This window comes from Oryzias latipes, chromosome 1, assembly GCF_002234675.1.
Source record: "Oryzias latipes chromosome 1, ASM223467v1".
Taxonomy (NCBI): Eukaryota; Metazoa; Chordata; class Actinopteri; order Beloniformes; family Adrianichthyidae; genus Oryzias; species Oryzias latipes.
Window position 1 is genome coordinate 27,928,571 of NC_019859.2, and position 19,991 is coordinate 27,948,561.

A 19,991-nucleotide genomic window follows, 5' to 3' on the forward strand; every position below is an offset into this window, starting at 1 on the left:
AGACTGTAAAAGGTCATTTGTATGAAATGTCCTCTAATGTTGTTTCTATTGTAAACACATCTTCACATTGAATGCATTTTGGTTTATTGTAATGTCTTTAAACATAACTCATCTCTATGAGATGGATTTTCCTGGTCCAATTTAATTTTATACAGTACTACAGTAGCTTATCATGCTAAATGCCAGCTGCAGTTAGATAAATGAGACAATAAACTCTGTTAACGTTACATTGTGTGGGCATGCAGGGAGTCAAAGCTCATTGTTATCACAGATTGGCCACGGGTGCAGTGGCGGTTTTTGATAAGGGCGAGGTGGGCGGTGGCCCAGGGCCGCACTTCATAGGGGGCGGCATTTTCCGTGCCCGTTGAATTACATACAATGTATTACTAAATTCAAAGAAGCAACTTTGAGCTTTTATTTTTACGTGCCTGCTGCAGCTGGCACTTTGTGCCCTTATTTTGACACAACAGACTCCTAACATCGCACCCATGTCTTCATCCTCTCCCCTCTCCACACTTATGGTGCAAAAAAAGAAAAAAAAATTAAAAAAAGAAAAAGGATGAAATAACTCAGATTGAAAGTACGTAAAGCAGCCACATGAATTAGGCAGAAGAAACACCCATGCTCAACCCAATTTCGACCAAAGCAGGCAATGGGGATTATTTCCCACAATGCCCTGCTCCGACACAGCAGACCCGACGTGCACGTGACCACCGCCCTCTGCTGCAAGACACTTGCGCCCACACCTCTTTGAAGACTCCCAATTACCTGTTAGTATGATTCACCCAGCCAACTCACCGGTGGCTGGGTGAATCATACTAACAGGTAATTGGGAGTCTTTTTCTATCTAACAATCAACTCCGGGCCGCAGCTGCGCCTCCCATCATAGAGACGGATCAGCGTGTGTCAGGGGGAAGGGGAGGTGGGCGCAGACCATTTTTTATGGATTGAAGTTTTTTGGAGGATGTCTACAGTTGGTTTTGCACAAAATCAGGGAAATCCCAAATATGTTTGGAATAATCCCACTAATGAGTTCTATGATTTAGTTTTTAATGTTTTACAAGACCTAAAAATAGTATTCACAATAAGTTTTTTTTAGATCTAATCCATCTGATATGTTTCAGAAAGACACACACAGGACGTCACACACCAAGAAATTATTGCTAAAAATGAAGCAGGAGTCCAGCTCTAAAAAATGATAAAAGAGCAAAGAAAAGGGAATTATTTGATTTGTTATTTCTTATTATTATTATTTCCAAGCTTTCTTTGTTTTGTTCTGCAGCATGTTCAAATTTGTATAATTTTGAAAGAATATATTTTTATGGAGAGCAAAATATTATAAGTTATTTAAGGTTTAACTTGAGTTACTGTGGATTAATGTTCCTGTTTTTATTCATATTTATGTTCAAAAAGTTCAGTTTAAAAGGTTTAAAAGTTTAGCTTTAGTGTGTTCAGTAAATGTTTATCTTCTTCGGCCCAAAACCTTAAGCGTGTTTTTTAATTTAGGCCCCCTGTGTGACTGAGTTTGACCCCCCTGTAATTCAAATCTAGAAATGTCATGCATTTTTTGTGTAAAATGGCTAAATAGAAGACAGGGAACACAATAGTGTGTTGTCAAATTTTGTATGTGTGCGCGGGGGGGGTACCCGCCCAGGGAGTAAGTTAGTGTAGAACCGCCACTGCACGGGTGATTTGTCGTTTCCACTAAATTTAAAAAATTACCCAGCTGTTGCTGCAGGTAAAAGTCTGGGTCTTCTTTCTCATATACAGTCAATGGGCGAGATGCCAGCAATGACTGTGTAATAAATGTGAGCGATCATAATAGGACAGAAATGAACAAAAGAGTCAGCATCACTGCCAGGGCTGGTAGAAGGGTGGCTGGGGCAATGAGCTTTCTGCGTTATTCGCCCTACCGGGAAATGACATGGTGTTCTCAAACATCTGTGCACAATTCCTGTTGAGAATGGCATCAGAGTTGGAGTTATGAACAGTGTGATGCCCATGACAGCAAGACAGCAAGGCCCCCCGTAACCCGTGTCGGGTTTAAGAGTGTCAGAAAATGGATGGAGGAAATAATTTGACAGCAATATAGACATCTAAATAAATCATCCATGTTTATTATTAAACCTTTTTTTTTAACTTAAAGTGCTGTTTAAACATCCCTTCAGCTCCAGGGATAGGCGCATGAACAGTCGCAGTGAATCTGTCAAAAGACTCATTTTCTGACACCTCAGTCCAGAAAAGCGCAGTGCTAAGAACAGCTAAGATACTGTGCTGGACCCTCAAGCTCCTAGACCTCTGGTAGAGGACCCAAGCTTGGGTAAGAAACAATGTGCGGATGGGTGAGAGGGGCGTTATTTTTATATATATAATTATTAATATCAATGACTGTTAAGGAATGTGCTCAAATGTGATCAATTGTCATCTCAATGTGTGTTGCAGGTCTAGGTAGTGGCATTCATGTGGCGCTGTAAGGGGTGCACAGAAACTAAAACAAGTACGTCCGAGCTTTTACAGCACCATAAGTTAAAATTTCCATATTTTAGGCGTAGCTGTCGTTTTCAATGTACATACCAGCAATGTCCATGAACATTTCAGACATGGAATTGTTTTTATCATTCTTCACCAAAGTAAAATACAGTGTACACCTGCCTATCAAAAGGAAGTAATATTCAGCCATCAGCCTTGCGTTTGTTGTGATTTGGTATGAGCAAGGGATTATTTTGCTCATGTTAATGCTCATCTTAAAAAAAATAAGACTGTTGTTTGTATGTTCTTAGGCAGTGACTTTATAACAAACATTTACTGTACTTTTAAGTCTCACTAAAACCGTAAACACAGCCATCACACATTATTTGATTTTAAACCAGGTGTTGTTCCTAAGTAGAGTATCCTCTGTGAATGAGTTGGAGAGAGACAGTCAAGAACTCCTGAATCACTCAGATAGTTCCATTCCTTTAATTGGTTATCAAACCAAAGAATTGGAGAAGGAAAGTAGAGCAAGGTTTTGCTGCTGCTTTGCTTGAGTTGGAACACCTGGTCCATGTGCCAACCACAGCAGTTGATGTGTTTCTACAGGAAATCCACATTTTATTGGTTCCACATCTATTCCATCCTCGAGCAACCTCTTGCATCAGAGAAACCTTTCTGTGGATTAAGTCACAGTTAGAGACATTGTTAATGCAATTTACTCTACCAATCCTGTGCAAAGATCCATACGAAAGCGTGGCCCTTTGAGTACTGCTTATCTACGAATTACAAGCAGAAATTCAATGTTGTTGCGGCAGTTGAAGACATTCTTTATGCATAAAACAAACACAGATTCCAATATGTCATATTACTCAAGTCCTTACAGCAGCTGTTGAAAAATAAAAATAAATCATTGATAAAATTGTTGAAAGTCATCAAAGTCAGGATATCACACATTCTGGAGTGTCGTGTCAGTACAGGTCATCAAAAGCTGGTGCCCTATTTAGAGCTAAGAGTTTTCTTGCTGGAGAAAAGCCAAAGATTATCCTAAATCTATATATGGATGACTTTGAGGTCTGTAACCCTCTGGCACCTCAAGAAAGACATACAAGCTTTGTGCTGTTTATAGGACATTAGCTAACCTGCCTCCTGGGTCTCAATCCATTTTATTGTCCATCTATTTGTCAGTTTTTTGCAAAACTTACTATGTTAAAACCTACGGTTATGTCAAGGTTTTTGAGACTCTCCTACAAGATTTGGAAAAACTGGAGGAGCATGGTGTTTATGTGCCCCTGTTAGGTGGGTCTGTTAAAGGCACACTATTCAATGTGGTGGCTGACAACCTGGGAGCGGACAGCATTGCAGGGTTTATGCAGAGCTTTTTGGTGATATTTTGCTGCAGATTTTGGACTGGGAAGAGCAGTGACATTCAAGTACACTTTGCTTTCATTATCCTTTAAACATTAGATGATGATTGCTTACCATCTGAGTGCACCACATCTGTCTAAGCCAGACCATGAGGTTTCAGCTGTATCCACTCTACCAGTGGATTTGCTAAATGAAGACATAGCACAAGCCATCCGGCAAAAGTTCCTTGGCACACGTGAAGTCCACTTTGCACAGTGTGTGACAACCACTGGGTCACAGAGAAGCAGATGGATTGCCAGAATTTTCTGAAATTGACCAAAAATCCATTGTATGTGAATGTGTGTTCTATGTTGTCAAAGAGTTGTGTGGTTGGTATAGAGAGCATTTTAGAGCCTTTGAACTCAGCCCAGAGCCTACAAGAACATTCACTCTTGTGGAAATCTGGGACATCCTTGATGCATATCCACTTGTTGACTACAAAGTTGGATCTGCATGAATGGTGGCTTTGACTTTAGAAGGTCTGGGAAGGTGGTACACGCCCCTCCCCTCATTCATGGGGAGATGGAGAGGGTGGACCACATCTAGTTCCTGGGGATCCACCGCGCATCGAACCTCACCTGGTCACTGCACACATTCCCACCTGGTGAAGAAGGCTCACCAGAGACTTTTCTTCCTCAGGAAGCTTAAGAGGACTGTATGTCATGATTTGAATTTGTTGTCTTGTTTTTGGTCCTTGTTCTGTCTTGTTTCTGTTTCCTGTTTTATTTTGAAAGGTTTCCTGTCTTGTTTCTTGAGTTTTACTTCCTTTGGTCCCTATCTGCCCTGATCGTGTTCACCTGTGTCTTGTCTGCCCTGTCTGTATATAAGTCTTGTCTCTGCCTTCCTCCTGTGTTGGTCCATTATTCCTGTTCCGGTGTTCATGTCATGTCATGCCATGTTCCTCGTTCCTTGTTCCTTGTCTCATGCCACGTCACAGTGAGTTTTTGTTTTTTGGTTTTGTCATCCTGCTCGGCAGCGCCCTTTGTTTGTAATTAAACCCCTTGCCCTTGAACCGTGTACCTCCGCCTCTGCATTCTGGGTCCTACCGGCTCTCGAGCCCCACCACCGTGACAGAATGGACCAACCTATTTTTCTGGACCCAGCAGAGCGGGACATGATGCTCCTAGAGGCTTACTGCCAGGAAGCCGAGCGTACGAGGTCTTACTGGGTTTTTGACCAGGCCCAGTTTGCCTCGTATGCCTGGAGTGGGAGCCACCTGGACTTCACAGGGAGCCGTCTTGCCCTGAGGGGGGGTCGTCGTCGTCCCTGCCGTCCCCTTCCTGTTCCAGAGGTGGTCCGGCACGCACCACATCGCTTTCCAGTGGTGGTGCCGGATGCACCCCATCCCCGTCATGTTCCGGTGGTGGTCCCGGATGCACCACAACCACGTTCAGTGGTGGTCCCGGGCGCACCCCGACCCGTCCCGGCTCCCAGGGGGGTGCCGCCTGCGCCCCGACCCGTTCCTGCTCCCAGGGGGGTGCCGCCTGCGCCCCGACCCGTTCCTGCTCCCAGGGGGGTGCCGCCTGCGCCCCGACCCGTTCCAGCTCCCAGGGGGGTGCCGCCAGAACCCCGACCGGTCCCCGCTTCCACTGCCACGTCTGACCCGCCTGAGCTCGGCTCCACGCCTGACCCGCCTGAGCTCGGCTCCACGCCTGACCCGCCTGAGCTCGGCTCCACGCCTGACCCGCCTGAGCTCGGCTCCACGCCTGACCCGCCGGAGCCTGACTGCTGGCCCGACCCGCCGGAGCCTGACTGCTGGCCCGACCCGCCGGAACCTGACTGCTGGCCCGACCCGCCGGAGCCTGACTGCTGGCCCGACCCGCCGGAGCCTGACTGCTGGCCCGACCCGCCGGAGCCTGACTGCTGGCCCGACCCGCCGGAGCCTGACTGCTGGCCCGACCCCTCTAAGCCAGACTCCATGCCTGACTCCATGCCAGACTCCATGCCACACTCCATGCCAGACTCCATGCCTGACTCCATGCCTGACTCCATGCCTGACTCCACGCCTGACGACGCCTCCACGCCTGACGACGCCTCCACGCCTGAAGACGCCTCCAAGCCTGACCTGCCTCGCCGGACCACTCGGCCCCCCGGCCGCCCTCCGGACCTGCCTCGCCGGACCGCTCGGCCCCCCGGCCGCCCTCCGGACCTGCCTCACCGGACCGCTCGCCCCCCCGGCCGCCCTCCGGACCTGCCTCGCCGGACCGCTCGGCCCCCCGGCCGTCCTACGGACCTGCCTCGCCGGACGGCGCGGACCCCCGGCCGTCCTCTGGACTCTTGTGCCCGTCGAGGTTTATCCTCCGGGGCCCCCCCCTCATGTGACTTTTGGAACCTCGGAGCGGTTCCTTGAGGGGGGGGTACTGTCATGATTTGAATTTGTTGTCTTGTTTTTGGTCCTTGTTCTGTCTTGTTTCTGTTTCCTGTTTTATTTTGAAAGGTTTCCTGTCTTGTTTGTTGAGTTTTACTTCCTTTGGTCCCTATCTGCCCTGATCGTGTTCACCTGTGTCTTGTCTGCCCTGTCTGTATATAAGTCTTGTCTCTGCCTTCCTCCTGTGTTGGTCCATTATTCCTGTTCCGGTGTTCATGTCATGTCATGCCATGTTCCTCGTTCCTTGTTCCTTGTCTCATGCCACGTCACAGTGAGTTTTTGTTTTTTGGTTTTGTCATCCTGCTCGGCAGCGCCCTTTGTTTGTAATTAAACCCCTTGCCCTTGAACCGTGTACCTCCGCCTCTGCATTCTGGGTCCTACCGGCTCTCGAGCCCCACCACCGTGACAGAATGGACCAACCTATTTTTCTGGACCCAGCAGAGCGGGACATGATGCTCCTAGAGGCTTACTGCCAGGAAGCCGAGCGTACGAGGTCTTACTGGGTTTTTGACCAGGCCCAGTTTGCCTCGTATGCCTGGAGTGGGAGCCACCTGGACTTCACAGGGTGCCGTCTTGCCCTGAGGGGGGGTCGTCGTCGTCCCCGCCGTCCCCTTCCTGTTCCAGAGGTGGTCCGGCACGCACCACATCGCTTTCCAGTGGTGGTGCCGGATGCACCCCATCCCCGTCATGTTCCGGTGGTGGTCCCGGATGCACCACAACCACGTTCAGTGGTGGTCCCGGGCGCACCCCGACCCGTCCCGGCTCCCAGGGGGGTGCCGCCTGCGCCCCGACCCGTTCCTGCTCCCAGGGGGGTGCCGCCTGCGCCCCGACCCGTTCCAGCTCCCAGGGGGGTGCCGCCTGAACCCCGACCGGTCCCCGCTTCCACTGCCACGTCTGACCCGCCTGAGCTCGGCTCCACGCCTGACCCGGCTGAGCTCGGCTCCACGCCTGACCCGCCTGAGCTCGGCTCCACGCCTGACCCGCCTGAGCTCGGCTCCACGCCTGACCCGCCTGAGCTCGGCTCCACGCCTGACCCGCCGGAGCCTGACTGCTGGCCCGACCCGCCGGAGCCTGACTGCTGGCCCGACCCGCCGGAGCCTGACTGCTGGCCCGACCCGCCGGAACCTGACTGCTGGCCCGACCCGCCGGAGCCTGACTGCTGGCCCGACCCGCCGGAGCCTGACTGCTGGCCCGACCCGCCGGAGCCTGACTGCTGGCCCGACCCGCCGGAGCCTGACTGCTGGCCCGACCCCTCTAAGCCAGACTCCATGCCTGACTCCATGCCAGACTCCATGCCACACTCCATGCCAGACTCCATGCCTGACTCCATGCCTGACTCCATGCCTGACTCCACGCCTGACGACGCCTCCACGCCTGACGACGCCTCCACGCCTGAAGACGCCTCCAAGCCTGACCTGCCTCGCCGGACCACTCGGCCCCCCGGCCGCCCTCCGGACCTGCCTCGCCGGACCGCTCGGCCCCCCGGCCGCCCTCCGGACCTGCCTCACCGGACCGCTCGCCCCCCCGGCCGCCCTCCGGACCTGCCTCGCCGGACCGCTCGGCCCCCCGGCCGTCCTACGGACCTGCCTCGCCGGACGGCGCGGACCCCCGGCCGTCCTCTGGACTCTTGTGCCCGTCGAGGTTTATCCTCCGGGGCCCCCCCCTCATGTGACTTTTGGAACCTCGGAGCGGTTCCTTGAGGGGGGGGGTACTGTCATGATTTGAATTTGTTGTCTTGTTTTTGGTCCTTGTTCTGTCTTGTTTCTGTTTCCTGTTTTATTTTGAAAGGTTTCCTGTCTTGTTTCTTGAGTTTTACTTCCTTTGGTCCCTATCTGCCCTGATCGTGTTCACCTGTGTCTTGTCTGCCCTGTCTGTATATAAGTCTTGTCTCTGCCTTCCTCCTGTGTTGGTCCATTATTCCTGTTCCGGTGTTCATGTCATGTCATGCCATGTTCCTCGTTCCTTGTTCCTTGTCTCATGCCACGTCACAGTGAGTTTTTGTTTTTTGGTTTTGTCATCCTGCTCGGCAGCGCCCTTTGTTTGTAATTAAACCCCTTGCCCTTGAACCGTGTACCTCCGCCTCTGCATTCTGGGTCCTACCGGCTCTCGAGCCCCACCACCGTGACAGAATGGACCAACCTATTTTTCTGGACCCAGCAGAGCGGGACATGATGCTCCTAGAGGCTTACTGCCAGGAAGCCGAGCGTACGAGGTCTTACTGGGTTTTTGACCAGGCCCAGTTTGCCTCGTATGCCTGGAGTGGGAGCCACCTGGACTTCACAGGGAGCCGTCTTGCCCTGAGGGGGGGTCGTCGTCGTCCCCGCCGTCCCCTTCCTGTTCCAGAGGTGGTCCGGCACGCACCACATCGCTTTCCAGTGGTGGTGCCGGATGCACCCCATCCCCGTCATGTTCCGGTGGTGGTCCCGGATGCACCACAACCACGTTCAGTGGTGGTCCCGGACGCACCCCTACCCGTCCCGGCTCCCAGGGGGGTGCCGCCTGCGCCCCGACCCGTTCCTGCTCCCAGGGGGGTGCCGCCTGCGCCCCGACCCGTTCCTGCTCCCAGGGGGGTGCCGCCTGCGCCCCGACCCGTTCCAGCTCCCAGGGGGGTGCCGCCTGAACCCCGACCGGTCCCCGCTTCCACTGCCACGTCTGACCCGCCTGAGCTCGGCTCCACGCCTGACCCGCCTGAGCTCGGCTCCACGCCTGACCCGCCTGAGCTCGGCTCCACGCCTGACCCGCCTGAGCTCGGCTCCACGCCCGACCCGCCGGAGCCTGACTGCTGGCCCGACCCGCCAGAGCCTGACTGCTGGCCCGACCCGCCAGAGCCTGACTGCTGGCCCGACCCCTCTAAGCCAGACTCCATGCCTGACTCCATGCCAGACTCCATGCCAGACTCCATGCCAGACTCCATGCCTGACTCCATGCCTGACTCCATGCCTGACTCCATGCCTGACTCCATGCCTGACTCCACGCCTGACGACGCCTCCACGCCTGACGACGCCTCCACGCCTGAAGACGCCTCCAAGCCTGACCTGCCTCGCCGGACCGCTCGGCCCCCCGGCCGCCCTCCGGACCTGCCTCGCCGGACCGCTCGGCCCCCCGGCCGCCCTCCGGACCTGCCTCACCGGACCGCTCGCCCCCCCGGCCGCCCTCCGGACCTGCCTCGCCGGACCGCTCGGCCCCCCTGCCGTCCTCCGGACCTGCCTCGCCGGACGGCGCGGACCCCCGGCCGTCCTCTGGACTCTTGTGCCCGTCGAGGTTTATCCTCCGGGGCCCCCCCCTCATGTGACTTTTGGAACCTCGGAGCGGTTCCTTGAGGGGGGGGTACTGTCATGATTTGAATTTGTTGTCTTGTTTTTGGTCCTTGTTCTGTCTTGTTTCTTTTTCCTGTTTTATTTTGAAAGGTTTCCTGTCTTGTTTCTTGAGTTTTACTTCCTTTGGTCCCTATCTGCCCTCATCGTGTTCACCTGTGTCTTGTCTGCCCTGTCTGTATATAAGTCTTGTCTCTGCCTTCCTCCTGTGTTGGTCCATTATTCCTGTTCCGGTGTTCATGTCATGTCATGCCATGTTCCTCGTTCCTTGTTCCTTGTCTCATGCCACGTCACAGTGAGTTTTTGGTTTTTGGTTTTGTCATCCTGCTCGGCAGCGCCCTTTGTTTGTAATTAAACCCCTTGCCCTTGAACCGTGTACCTCCGCCTCTGCATTCTGGGTCCTACCGGCTCTCGAGCCCCACCACCGTGACACTGTACTGTCAACACAACTTCTAGAAAACTTTTACAGAGCCACCATAGAAAGCACCCTCTGTCTGAGTGCCACGGTGTGGTACGGGAGCTGCACCACTCAAGACAGGAAGGACTTGGCCCGGGTGGTGAAAACTGCACAGGAGATTGTGGGAGGGCTTCTCCCACAACTCGACTGAGTATATGACAGCCGGGTCCGACAGAAGGCTGGTCGTATAGCTGCAGACCCCACCCACCCTGGACACCAACTGTTTGAACCACTTGCCTCTAAAAGAGATACAGGAACGTCAGTAGTCACCACACCAATAGACTGAGAAACAGCTTCTTCCCTATGAGCCCCCCCAATCACACACTTGTGTCACCCCCAGATTTAACATGACTATGTTATCCCTGTCATCACACTGTTGACATGCTCTGGCTGCACTTTAAATTTGTGTACAATATTCATTTCAATTTACTGTACTGTCTTTCTATTATGTATAGGTATTTATTGAGAAGAGTTGCTGGAAATCATTTTGTTGTGCACTGCATAATGATAATAAAAGATTCTGATTCAGATTTGAAAAGACATAGAAATAAAAGGTGGGCCTTGACCTGTGTATTCGTGGTCTTGAGGAAATTTGATGGATGCACACAAAGGCAGGAGATCGGGGTACAAGAGTTAAATAATTTTATTTAAACTAAAACCAATTAAAAATGACTTGTTAAAATACATGCACACCAAAACACTGAAACAGAAGTTAAATATGCTGAGGACCTGAATGGCTAAGGGAGGTGGTGGCTCCCAAAGAACAAAAATATAACTCAGCCACTCACGTGATGCACTCCTTCAACCCAAGGACACATCACCCCAAACCAGGGAAGGCCTCCACCATAAGCACAGGACTGACACCTGGGTCCTCAGCACTGAGAGAGGGGGGCAAACAAAGGAGGAGTAATGAAGTTCTCTAAGAAAAAATACATAAAGAATTTTTTGAGAAACAAACAAACAGACAAAAATTTTATGGCGAGTGGGTCCCAGCAATTCCCTAAACTCCAGTCAACGACCCAAAACAACCAAAAGAAAACACACAGTCATTAAACACAGATTGGTTACAGAAACAAGGCTTAGCCAGTAAGTTGGATGCTGCTCGGTGTGGAGAGTGTAGCTGATTTTTATTGGTGGATGGCAGGGGAGAATCCGGACATGAACGTCTTGATAAGTCCTATCATTTATATGTCAAAACCCATCACAATGCACACTGAGGAAAGTTCTGTTTCCAACCCACTGCAAGGATGGAGTCCTCCCTCTACAAATCATTCATTCCTGTCGAATGGATCTGCGGACACAGATATCTTGACATCTAGTGAGTCTTCAAGCTCACATTCTTCTTGCCCATCTTTTTTACATGTGCCAAGGTTTTCTTATGATGCTGAATTAAAACTTCAGCATGTTGCTTCAATTATATTAAGAGTGGTACTGTGCTATTCCAAATCCTAAGCTGAAGTTCGCCATCCTTGATGACCTGGTGAAGGAAATTGTGCAGTATAAAGTCTATGTGAGTGACATAGAGATGGATCAGGTTGCCCACAGTCATATCCAGAAGCATCCATGTTTAATTGAGAGGGGATCCTCAACTGGATGTGGTGCGTGGAAGACTTGTTTAAAATATAAACTATCAACTATGGAACCCAGCTGAGAAAACTAGGTTGCCCAGAAGTGACTGTGAACGCTTTAAAGAATAAACCTGCTGGAAAGCGCACTGTAGCCTTTGGTGTTAAAAGGGCTAGGAGAGCAGAGATACATTTTTGCCCAAGGTCTCTATCAGAAGAAAGTTTGGAAGCCATCCACACATCTGTCCTCTTAGACATAAAGAAGCGGAACAACTGGGAGGTAGTAAAATACAAGATGGAACACACGTTTTCCTACAGAAGACATGAAGTTGTCCGTGATGCACCGATGATAAAAGATTTAATGGCAAAGTGGCCTGCTCTGTTTGATGTCATTGAGGTAAGACTGTGTCTTTTATCTGACATGTTAGATGAAAGAAAATTGATCATTTTACTCTTTATTCATAGTTATGTTTCTTCCCTGACATATTAGTGCTGAATTCAAAAGAATCACCACAATTCCACTACACTTCCTGTTTATGTCACAACTAGACATCTACTCTGAAAACCTGACAAGTTTGTTTAAAAAAAGAGGTGGTCAACTTGACCAAAGGCTCAAAACAGTTGAAGCAAACATTTTGACAGTGTTGTTTGATATCTTGGTTATGTCATAGAATTTCTTGACTGTAAGCAGGCTCTCTAATTTCATTGATTTGAGGTTTGTACTATAAAGTTGTCAATGATTTGTTTTTGTTTTTTTACATTTTACTACTAATTATGTTCTACAGCTAGCACATCTCCCTCCAACTACATATTTTATTTATTCCCAGTGCTCTTTTAATTATGATGATGCTGTTTTTAGAAAAAGCCAAAAATCATGTGTTGATTTTGAAACATACACTGTAATAAATTCAACTTACATTTTTTGACTTAACACAATCTTTCAAGTTGTTATAACTCTATAATCTAAGTTCTACTAATCAATTCAACAATTTAAGTCAGTTCAGCAAGTTAAGGTAGTTGTACACTTCAACATTATTTATTGAGTTGTCTTTTACCTATATATCTAAGTTGCAGTTCGTTACAGTGTGATACAGTTCTATGACATGATCTTTTTTAATTGTGAAATGCAGGAATGCCAACTATTGGAGTGGGCATTGCATTCTCCACCGAGTGAGTGGTTTGTCAAGAAGCATCTTCAGAAGTTTTTTTTTTTTTTTTTTTCTTCAGAAGTTTTAACTCTTATTTAATGACATAAGTATTTGAATCAATTATGTGAGTTAGTTTAGAGACACAAACAGGTAGTACTCCAGAAAGCATGTTTAAACTACCCTGACTTTAACCCTGAACTCTGGCTGAAATCCACCTGAACTTGCTTACTCTGGGTATGTCGGTTCCAAAAGACCGGATATGAGTTAGCATGATTACACTCGACTTGGTAACCCTGGGTTAATGCATGTGTACAGCAAGTACATAAAGACATTCTCAATGGATCGCCGATTTCCGGAGTCACCATGGAAACACGTGGAGAAAAAAATAGAGCGCTACACTTCAGTGAGACCGAGTCAATGATTTTAATGACAACGTTTGAAGATTATACCCCCATCAAAAAATTAATACTGCTGCATCAGCAAAAGAAACAGTTTCTGATTGGAGAAAAAGAACAGACAAAGTAAACGCACAAGTTTCTATCTCATTTCTATTTTCATTGTGACGCATATATATATATACAGCAAGTATCCAACTTAAATTAATTAATTGAATTGGTAACAAGTAATTGAGTTACATTTATTCAACCTAATTTCTTATGCCTATCCAACTCAATATTTTTTTACAACTAAAATTTACATTTTAATCTAACTAAATGTAATATTAATCCAACTGAATTAAATGTTTTTCCATCTTATTTTATTGTACTTCTTAAACTCTCATATGTCTAAGTTTGAGCCTGCAGATATGATCATTTTAATAAAAATAAAGTAAAGAAACAATAAAAATTCTCTGTTTGAATAATGATGTCTTTTACCATTACTCCAATCTAAGTAAGTCACCATGGTGATAAATAAACTCATCATTCTCTCCCTCCCTCTCACTCATGGTGCAGAAAGAATTAAACATAACAGGAAAAATAACTAGGCAATACACAGTAAAACAGCTAAACAACTAAACACATTTGGTCAAAAACCCACACTTAAACCTAAATCCGTTCAAAACGGCAAAGGGAATGGTATCCCACAATCCCTTGCTATAGGTATGTTAAGTTACTGGCTAAGGAAAGGAATAGATCTGATTGCTATGTTTTTTTGTAATTCCAGCTTCATCCCTACATCCTTATTCAAAGGCAAAGCATTTTTCTGAGTGGAAAAGCGACTGTGTAATTGAATATAGTACTAAAGGGTATATTAGTACGGGAGCCGTTACCACTTCAAATGGTACTCTTGTAAGACCGAGTTGTAAGAGTTTGTATAAGTTTAAAAAACTGAAATTGACAAAATCCTTAGCTACATGTGCTAGTGTGGAACCAGGAACTGTGTTTCCACATTGCGTAACTAACAATGGCACCAAGTCACAGATCACACTTTCATAGTTTCTGCAGTCCATGAGCCTCACCTGTGCCACAGACGTAACCTTATTGATCTCAAGCCACATGATTCCATTTGGGGATCAGATGTTCCCGAAGGCCATAAACTCTGGAATACTGGGCAAAAGGTAACTATGGCATTGTTTCCCTTGGTGGGAACTGCTAAAAACGCTCTCAGAATTGAGACCATTGATTATCGATTAGGTTTATTTTTGAATGCTAAAATTAAAGCATTTAAAGGCTATAATGAAGAAATGTCAAGCACGAGACTTATGGTTCTACAGATTAGAATGGTTTGGAAATTATTGGTCACTCATGAGGGAGGTGTTTGTAAAATGTTAAATGATACCTGTTGTACATTTATTCCTGACAACACAGATGAAGGTCACATCATCATTGAAGCATTAGATCAACTTGAAAAGGTTCAGCAGGCAATGCAGGATGACAGGAAACCCCAATCTTGGGATTTCTTCTCCTGGCTTGCTTTTGGTTCCTGGTGGCAACTTTTGTTAAAAATATGTACACCTATTCTTATGGTACTGATCAATATGTTGTGTGTTCACTATGAGCATTTTTCCTTGTATTCAATCCATGATTTCCAGAGCTATGAATGGTCGAGTACAAAGTGTTCTTCTGAGTCAAGAGTACAACTTGTTATTAAAGGGAGAACAAGATGACTGTAATGATTTTGAAACTGTAATGACTTGAAAAAAAAGAACTTATCACCTGAGTGTAAATTGAAAGTGTTATGAAAATGAAGATGTTACAGAAAACTGAAAAGAGATGTGATATTGGATGTGAGATTTTAACATTTATCAATGATAAACAGGAGAGACTATGTGAAGTAAATTGTTTTATTATTATCATTGTTTAAATGTATTTGGTTAAATGTATTTGTTTAAATGTTAACTCAGATTGACCTTTTTACCTTTTTAGACATCTTTGTGTGTGTGTTCATCTTGTTCTCATCCCAGCAAGAATGAGGGGGTTTTACGACACTGTACTTAGCAGATAAGGAATACTGTATGAAGTTAGAATCCACCAAAAGGAGTCATTATACAACACTCCCTAAGGAACTTTTCTCTTTGTCTGGAAATTGTATCCTCCTACTTAAATTCTTAATAAAAGGAGCACGGGGAGAGGAAGACCTTGTCTTGTTCTTGACTTGTCTGTTTTTGGTACTGGTAACTGGTAAACTGCCTTTAATTAACCCTACATCTGTGGGTCCTTTAGACCACAGGGTTTCAGAGAGATCCTTTAACAGATCTTCCTCCTCAGTTAACGCTAATAATCATCTGGCCCAGTCCTTTGGTTGTTCTTGCAAATGCACTACCATGTTAACAGAAGTCGTCCAAAACAAAGCCACTCTAGTCTGTCCAGTAGAGGGACTTCCCTGGATGTGGGGTGATAGTGTTGGAATCCAGTCATCAGCACTTTCCCCCATCCTAACCATATCTCCCAGATCCTGCCACTGCTGATTGTGCCCTTTCATCACGGAGACGTGTAGGGGGCGCCACATGTGATTGAAATTCAACATGTTTTCTCCCATTTTTACAGCCACAGCTGCACTGCTTTGTTCATCTGCATATAAATACGTAAGAGTGATTTTATTTGGACTTGCTCTTGCCAGACGCTGTTCATACTCACAGTCTGGAGGTGATTTTTTTGTACCACAAGGTCACGTGCATTTCATCTGGAGACATTTCATCTCTTACATCTATGACATGTTTTTTCGCTTCTGCTAAAAGAGCAAGTCCTGTGTTCATTAATAATAATAATAATGGATTGGACTTTTCTGCGCTTTTCCAGACGCTCAAAGCTCTTACAGTGTGTCCATTATTCATTCACTCATCATTCATTCTTGGTGATGGTAAGCTATGGTTGTAGCCACAGCTGCCCTGGGGCAGACTGAGAGAGGTGTGGCTGCAATTTCGCGCCTATGGCCCCTCTGACCATCACCGGGATTATTCATGCACATTCACACACCAGTGGAGCCACACCGGGTTGGTGGCTGCCTGGAGCGCAGAGCGGGTCTCCCTTGGGGGGTCCTGGCTCATACCTGGGATTGGGGTGGGGGGATGCCCAGAACTCCTGGGTGGTGATAGGGTGGGGGCTGCTCTCCTGGTTGGGCCGGGGCTGCATTCTCTGTCCCCCCATGCCTCCCTGCTCTCTGGCTCTGGGGGCCCCCGTGGCGGTCCTGCTGGCCCTGGCCTGGCTGGCGGATGTGATCGCCCGGGGTCGGTTGTTCTCTGCCTGCTGCCGTGTGGCGTTGGGGGGTTCTGGCTGCTGCGGCGGGGATCTTGGTGTGGGGATGGCTGGGTACTCTTCCTCCTTCTTTTCACATTCCACCATCCATTTTAGAAGAACATAAACACTCACTTAAGCACAGGTGTTAGCTCACCTTTGCACAAATAGTTTGTATGAGTGAATGAAATATCTCACACTAGTTGGTTTGAAGGCATAAGTATGCGTGTGTGAACACTATCTATATGGTGTAAATGTTGACATGTGGACATTTTTGCAGCCAGCAGGTATGTTTATAACGTTCATTTGAGTGTGTGTGTGGACAGGCCCCGCCCCTTCTAGTTTTGTATTACATTTGAACCTCACTGTAATGATTAACATCCAGAAACTTGTCTTATGCTGCTTCATGGTTTACCCCCCCTCCACCTATAATCACCTTCTTACCCCCCCTCTCTAATATCTCTCTTTCTTCCTCACTCCTTTCCTTTTCCGTCCGGTCCAACACAAAAGATTTTCAAATATGATTAAAATGAATAAGGTTTGGCCTAGATTACAAAAGGGGTTTATTCAGACATACCTCTGGTTTGTCAGAAGATTTATAACCCCTGTTGTTAAAGTAAAATATGTCCAACACAAGAGGCCTTCAGCTCTCATCTGTTTGCCCACCTGTTGGACAGGACAATTTAAAAACAAGAAAAAAAAAACACGGAATTTAACGGACTCCACCGTCCAACCAAATAGTATGTGATTTCAAGGACCCAGCCGTTCGTACTTACGGAATTTCACAGGACTCCGCTGTCCTTTCCGCTGTCTTTCTCCTTCGGTATACCGTCAACCTTTTGGACTCCAGCCAACGGGATGGGCACCAGTTCCAACAAAGGGTTGACTCACATAGGAGTCAGCTGTGGCCACAGCCTCCTGGGGCCCATCACGCTCGCTGAAATCCTCAGATATGTTGGTATCCGGCTCGAAGGGACCATTTTAATGTTGGGTTAGAACAACCTGCAACATCACAAAAATTCAAAAAGGAAAAGAAAGACAAACAGTCCAAGGTACTTCTACGAGGAGAGCAGACACAGATCTACCCAGTAAACAATCTCTTTCCACTCTGACGCATATTCTGCTGCACTTCCCTTTTATTAAGTTGTTTTGGGGTTTTTCTAAGTTACGCATGCGCTGAGCTCTAAGGAGGGGAAACAGATAAAAACACAGCTGCAGCGCTGTAAGAAACATTAACAGCAACACAGAGGCAGGCATAAAGGAATGCAAAAGTTTTTTATTCATGATGTAAGAAAATATACTGGCCTGGCCACAAGCTTCCTGCTTTGCTCCATTCTAATGCATTCACTAGCAGACAAATAGATCCATATGCGTCTTCATTGTGCTCGTCTGAGCTGACATCTGGCTCCAAACTGGATAGTTCAAATATTGTTCGCCATTTTGTTGCACCAGCAATGTTAGGTTGAGTTTGTTAGGGGCTGTAAGCTAACGGGAGAGCGTGTAAACATAGAGCTCTCTACAACCGGGAGGGAAGAGGGGGAACACTCTAAACCAATGGTCCCTCCCACAACTCAGAGGCTAAACAACTACTGTTGATCTGCAGAAACATGTTCTAGAAAATAATTTTTGATTTTGTCTGAAAAAGGCAAAATAAGAATCAAAACACCACTGGGAAACCTTTTACAATAAATCAAAGATGGTCAGACTGGGCTTTTAAAGGACAAATCTTCACTAACACTCATAAATTGAACATTCCTCAGAAATTGTTTCAAATTCTTTTTGCAAAGTAGACCAACTGATCTTTCTCCTCTAATGTCAGTCACTGATACACATTCCACTCCCACCCTCAAATTGTTGAGTCATCAGGGCGAACTTTTAGACACTGTTCAAAAGACCAATTATCTGAAAGATCAAAGAATCATAGCTGCTTTCAGAAGAAACATATATCTCTGTGATCAATTGGTGAAGAAAAAAATGTGTTCTTTCACTCAACCAAAACCCAGGGCTTTCATTCAATTTTTCCAACACAGGATGTGGATTTATAGTTTCTACAACGTTCATCTGTCACTATGCAGCAGCAGTCCACAGTACAGGAATTGATAACTTGCACTAAGTGTGGGATACAGTATGTGGATGAAACAGGGAACACCTTGTAGGTCAGGTTCACTCAGCACTGACCCACATAATGAAACACAAAAACACACACACTCATGTTGTATTGTATCAGTCAAATCTGTCCAACACAAGAAACCCTCAGCAAACGTCTGTTTGTTCAGCTGGACAGGGTTATAGTTATAAAAATATCAATAACAGTTCATTTTTACTCATTCAAACAAGTCTGTGTTTTTCCATTTTCTTTCTTTTAATTGGTTATACACTTCCTATTTTTGTCACACAACCTCAAAGTAATTTTTTTACTCTAACACAGTGGTCTCCAACCACCAGTTCGCGGACCTGAACCTTTTTTTCTTTTTCATTTAAGTTTTCACAATCTTTTATTTTAAAAGATCTATTATTTTAGAAATAACCAGATTCTGGGCAGAGGCCCCAAGGAAGATCCAGGACACGCTGAAGAGTCTCTCGGCTTGCCCGGGAATGACTGGGGAGATGGGAGTCTGGACATCTTTTTTTAGATAGCTGCCCCTCACCCGCTCCCGGATGAGTGGAAGAAGATGGATGGATGGATGGATGGATGGATGGATGGATTAATTCTCTCAGTCACACCTTCGATCACTTAGGCTGTAAAGTTTGGTCAGGGGACGAAAAATGACAACATTTGAACAATCTTTTATTCTGAAAAAATTATTATTATTTTTTTAAATTGACAGGAATCTGGTGGAAACTTTTCAGTCACTTGAGCACTAAAAGTAGCTTGCCGGCATGTTACACGAGAAAATTTCTATGTGGAACGTTTCGTTGCAAATGGATAAGGGATTAGTGCATGGACAGAAGAACAGATGGAAGAATGGCTTGCTTACAACTTCAAGACAAAAAAAAAAACAACTGTAGGCCACCAGGAGTTCTGCTTAAAATATGGATTTATTGCAACAGGTAATTTCCCACACACGGAGCCTGTTTATATAGTACTCACAACATTCATTGCCAGGATATGTTACTAGAAATTTGTGTTACACTGGTGTTATCTGTTGTTATTATTAATATTAATTTGTTTTTTCTGATGATCACAAAAAGGTTTTTTTTAATCGAACGGAAATTAAGCATCCACGGCAACCCCCACCCATTTCCACTGGGCCTTGGTAAAATCCCGCAGCCACATAAAGGTTGGGGAACACTTTTTAACAGAAAAAAAAAATCTTTATTGCTGACATGCAAACACTCTGTACTGTTCTAGCATCTCATCTAAGCCCAGGCATGTGTCTCTGTGTTCATCCCCTTGACACTCCTCTGCTGTTGGCCAATACTCAATCCAAGTTCTTTCTCCAAGGACGTACTGATATCTGAAAGCAAAGAGGAAGTGGATGAGCGATTAAATCTCGGTTCAATGTGTGGTTAAAGTGAAAACCACAGGTGAGTCCAAGTCATGTGAATTGTATGGGGATACAAGTGGACACTGATTTGCATAAACCAA

At 46.6% G+C, this 19,991-nt stretch overlaps 1 protein-coding gene across 2 annotated transcripts in view; it reads right to left on the reverse strand.

Annotated features, from left to right (window-relative positions):
* c3-2 (complement component C3-2) overlaps positions 1 to 19,991 on the reverse strand; it is a gene marked incomplete in the record, with an annotated part of 170,209 nt that overhangs the window by 83,098 nt on the left and 67,120 nt on the right. Inside the window, 1 exon segment of one of the 2 annotated variants that reach the window (NM_001105083.1) lies at positions 19,423 to 19,860. Coding sequence (NP_001098553.1) covers positions 19,719 to 19,860 — 142 coding nt within the window. 2 annotated transcript variants of the gene reach the window in all.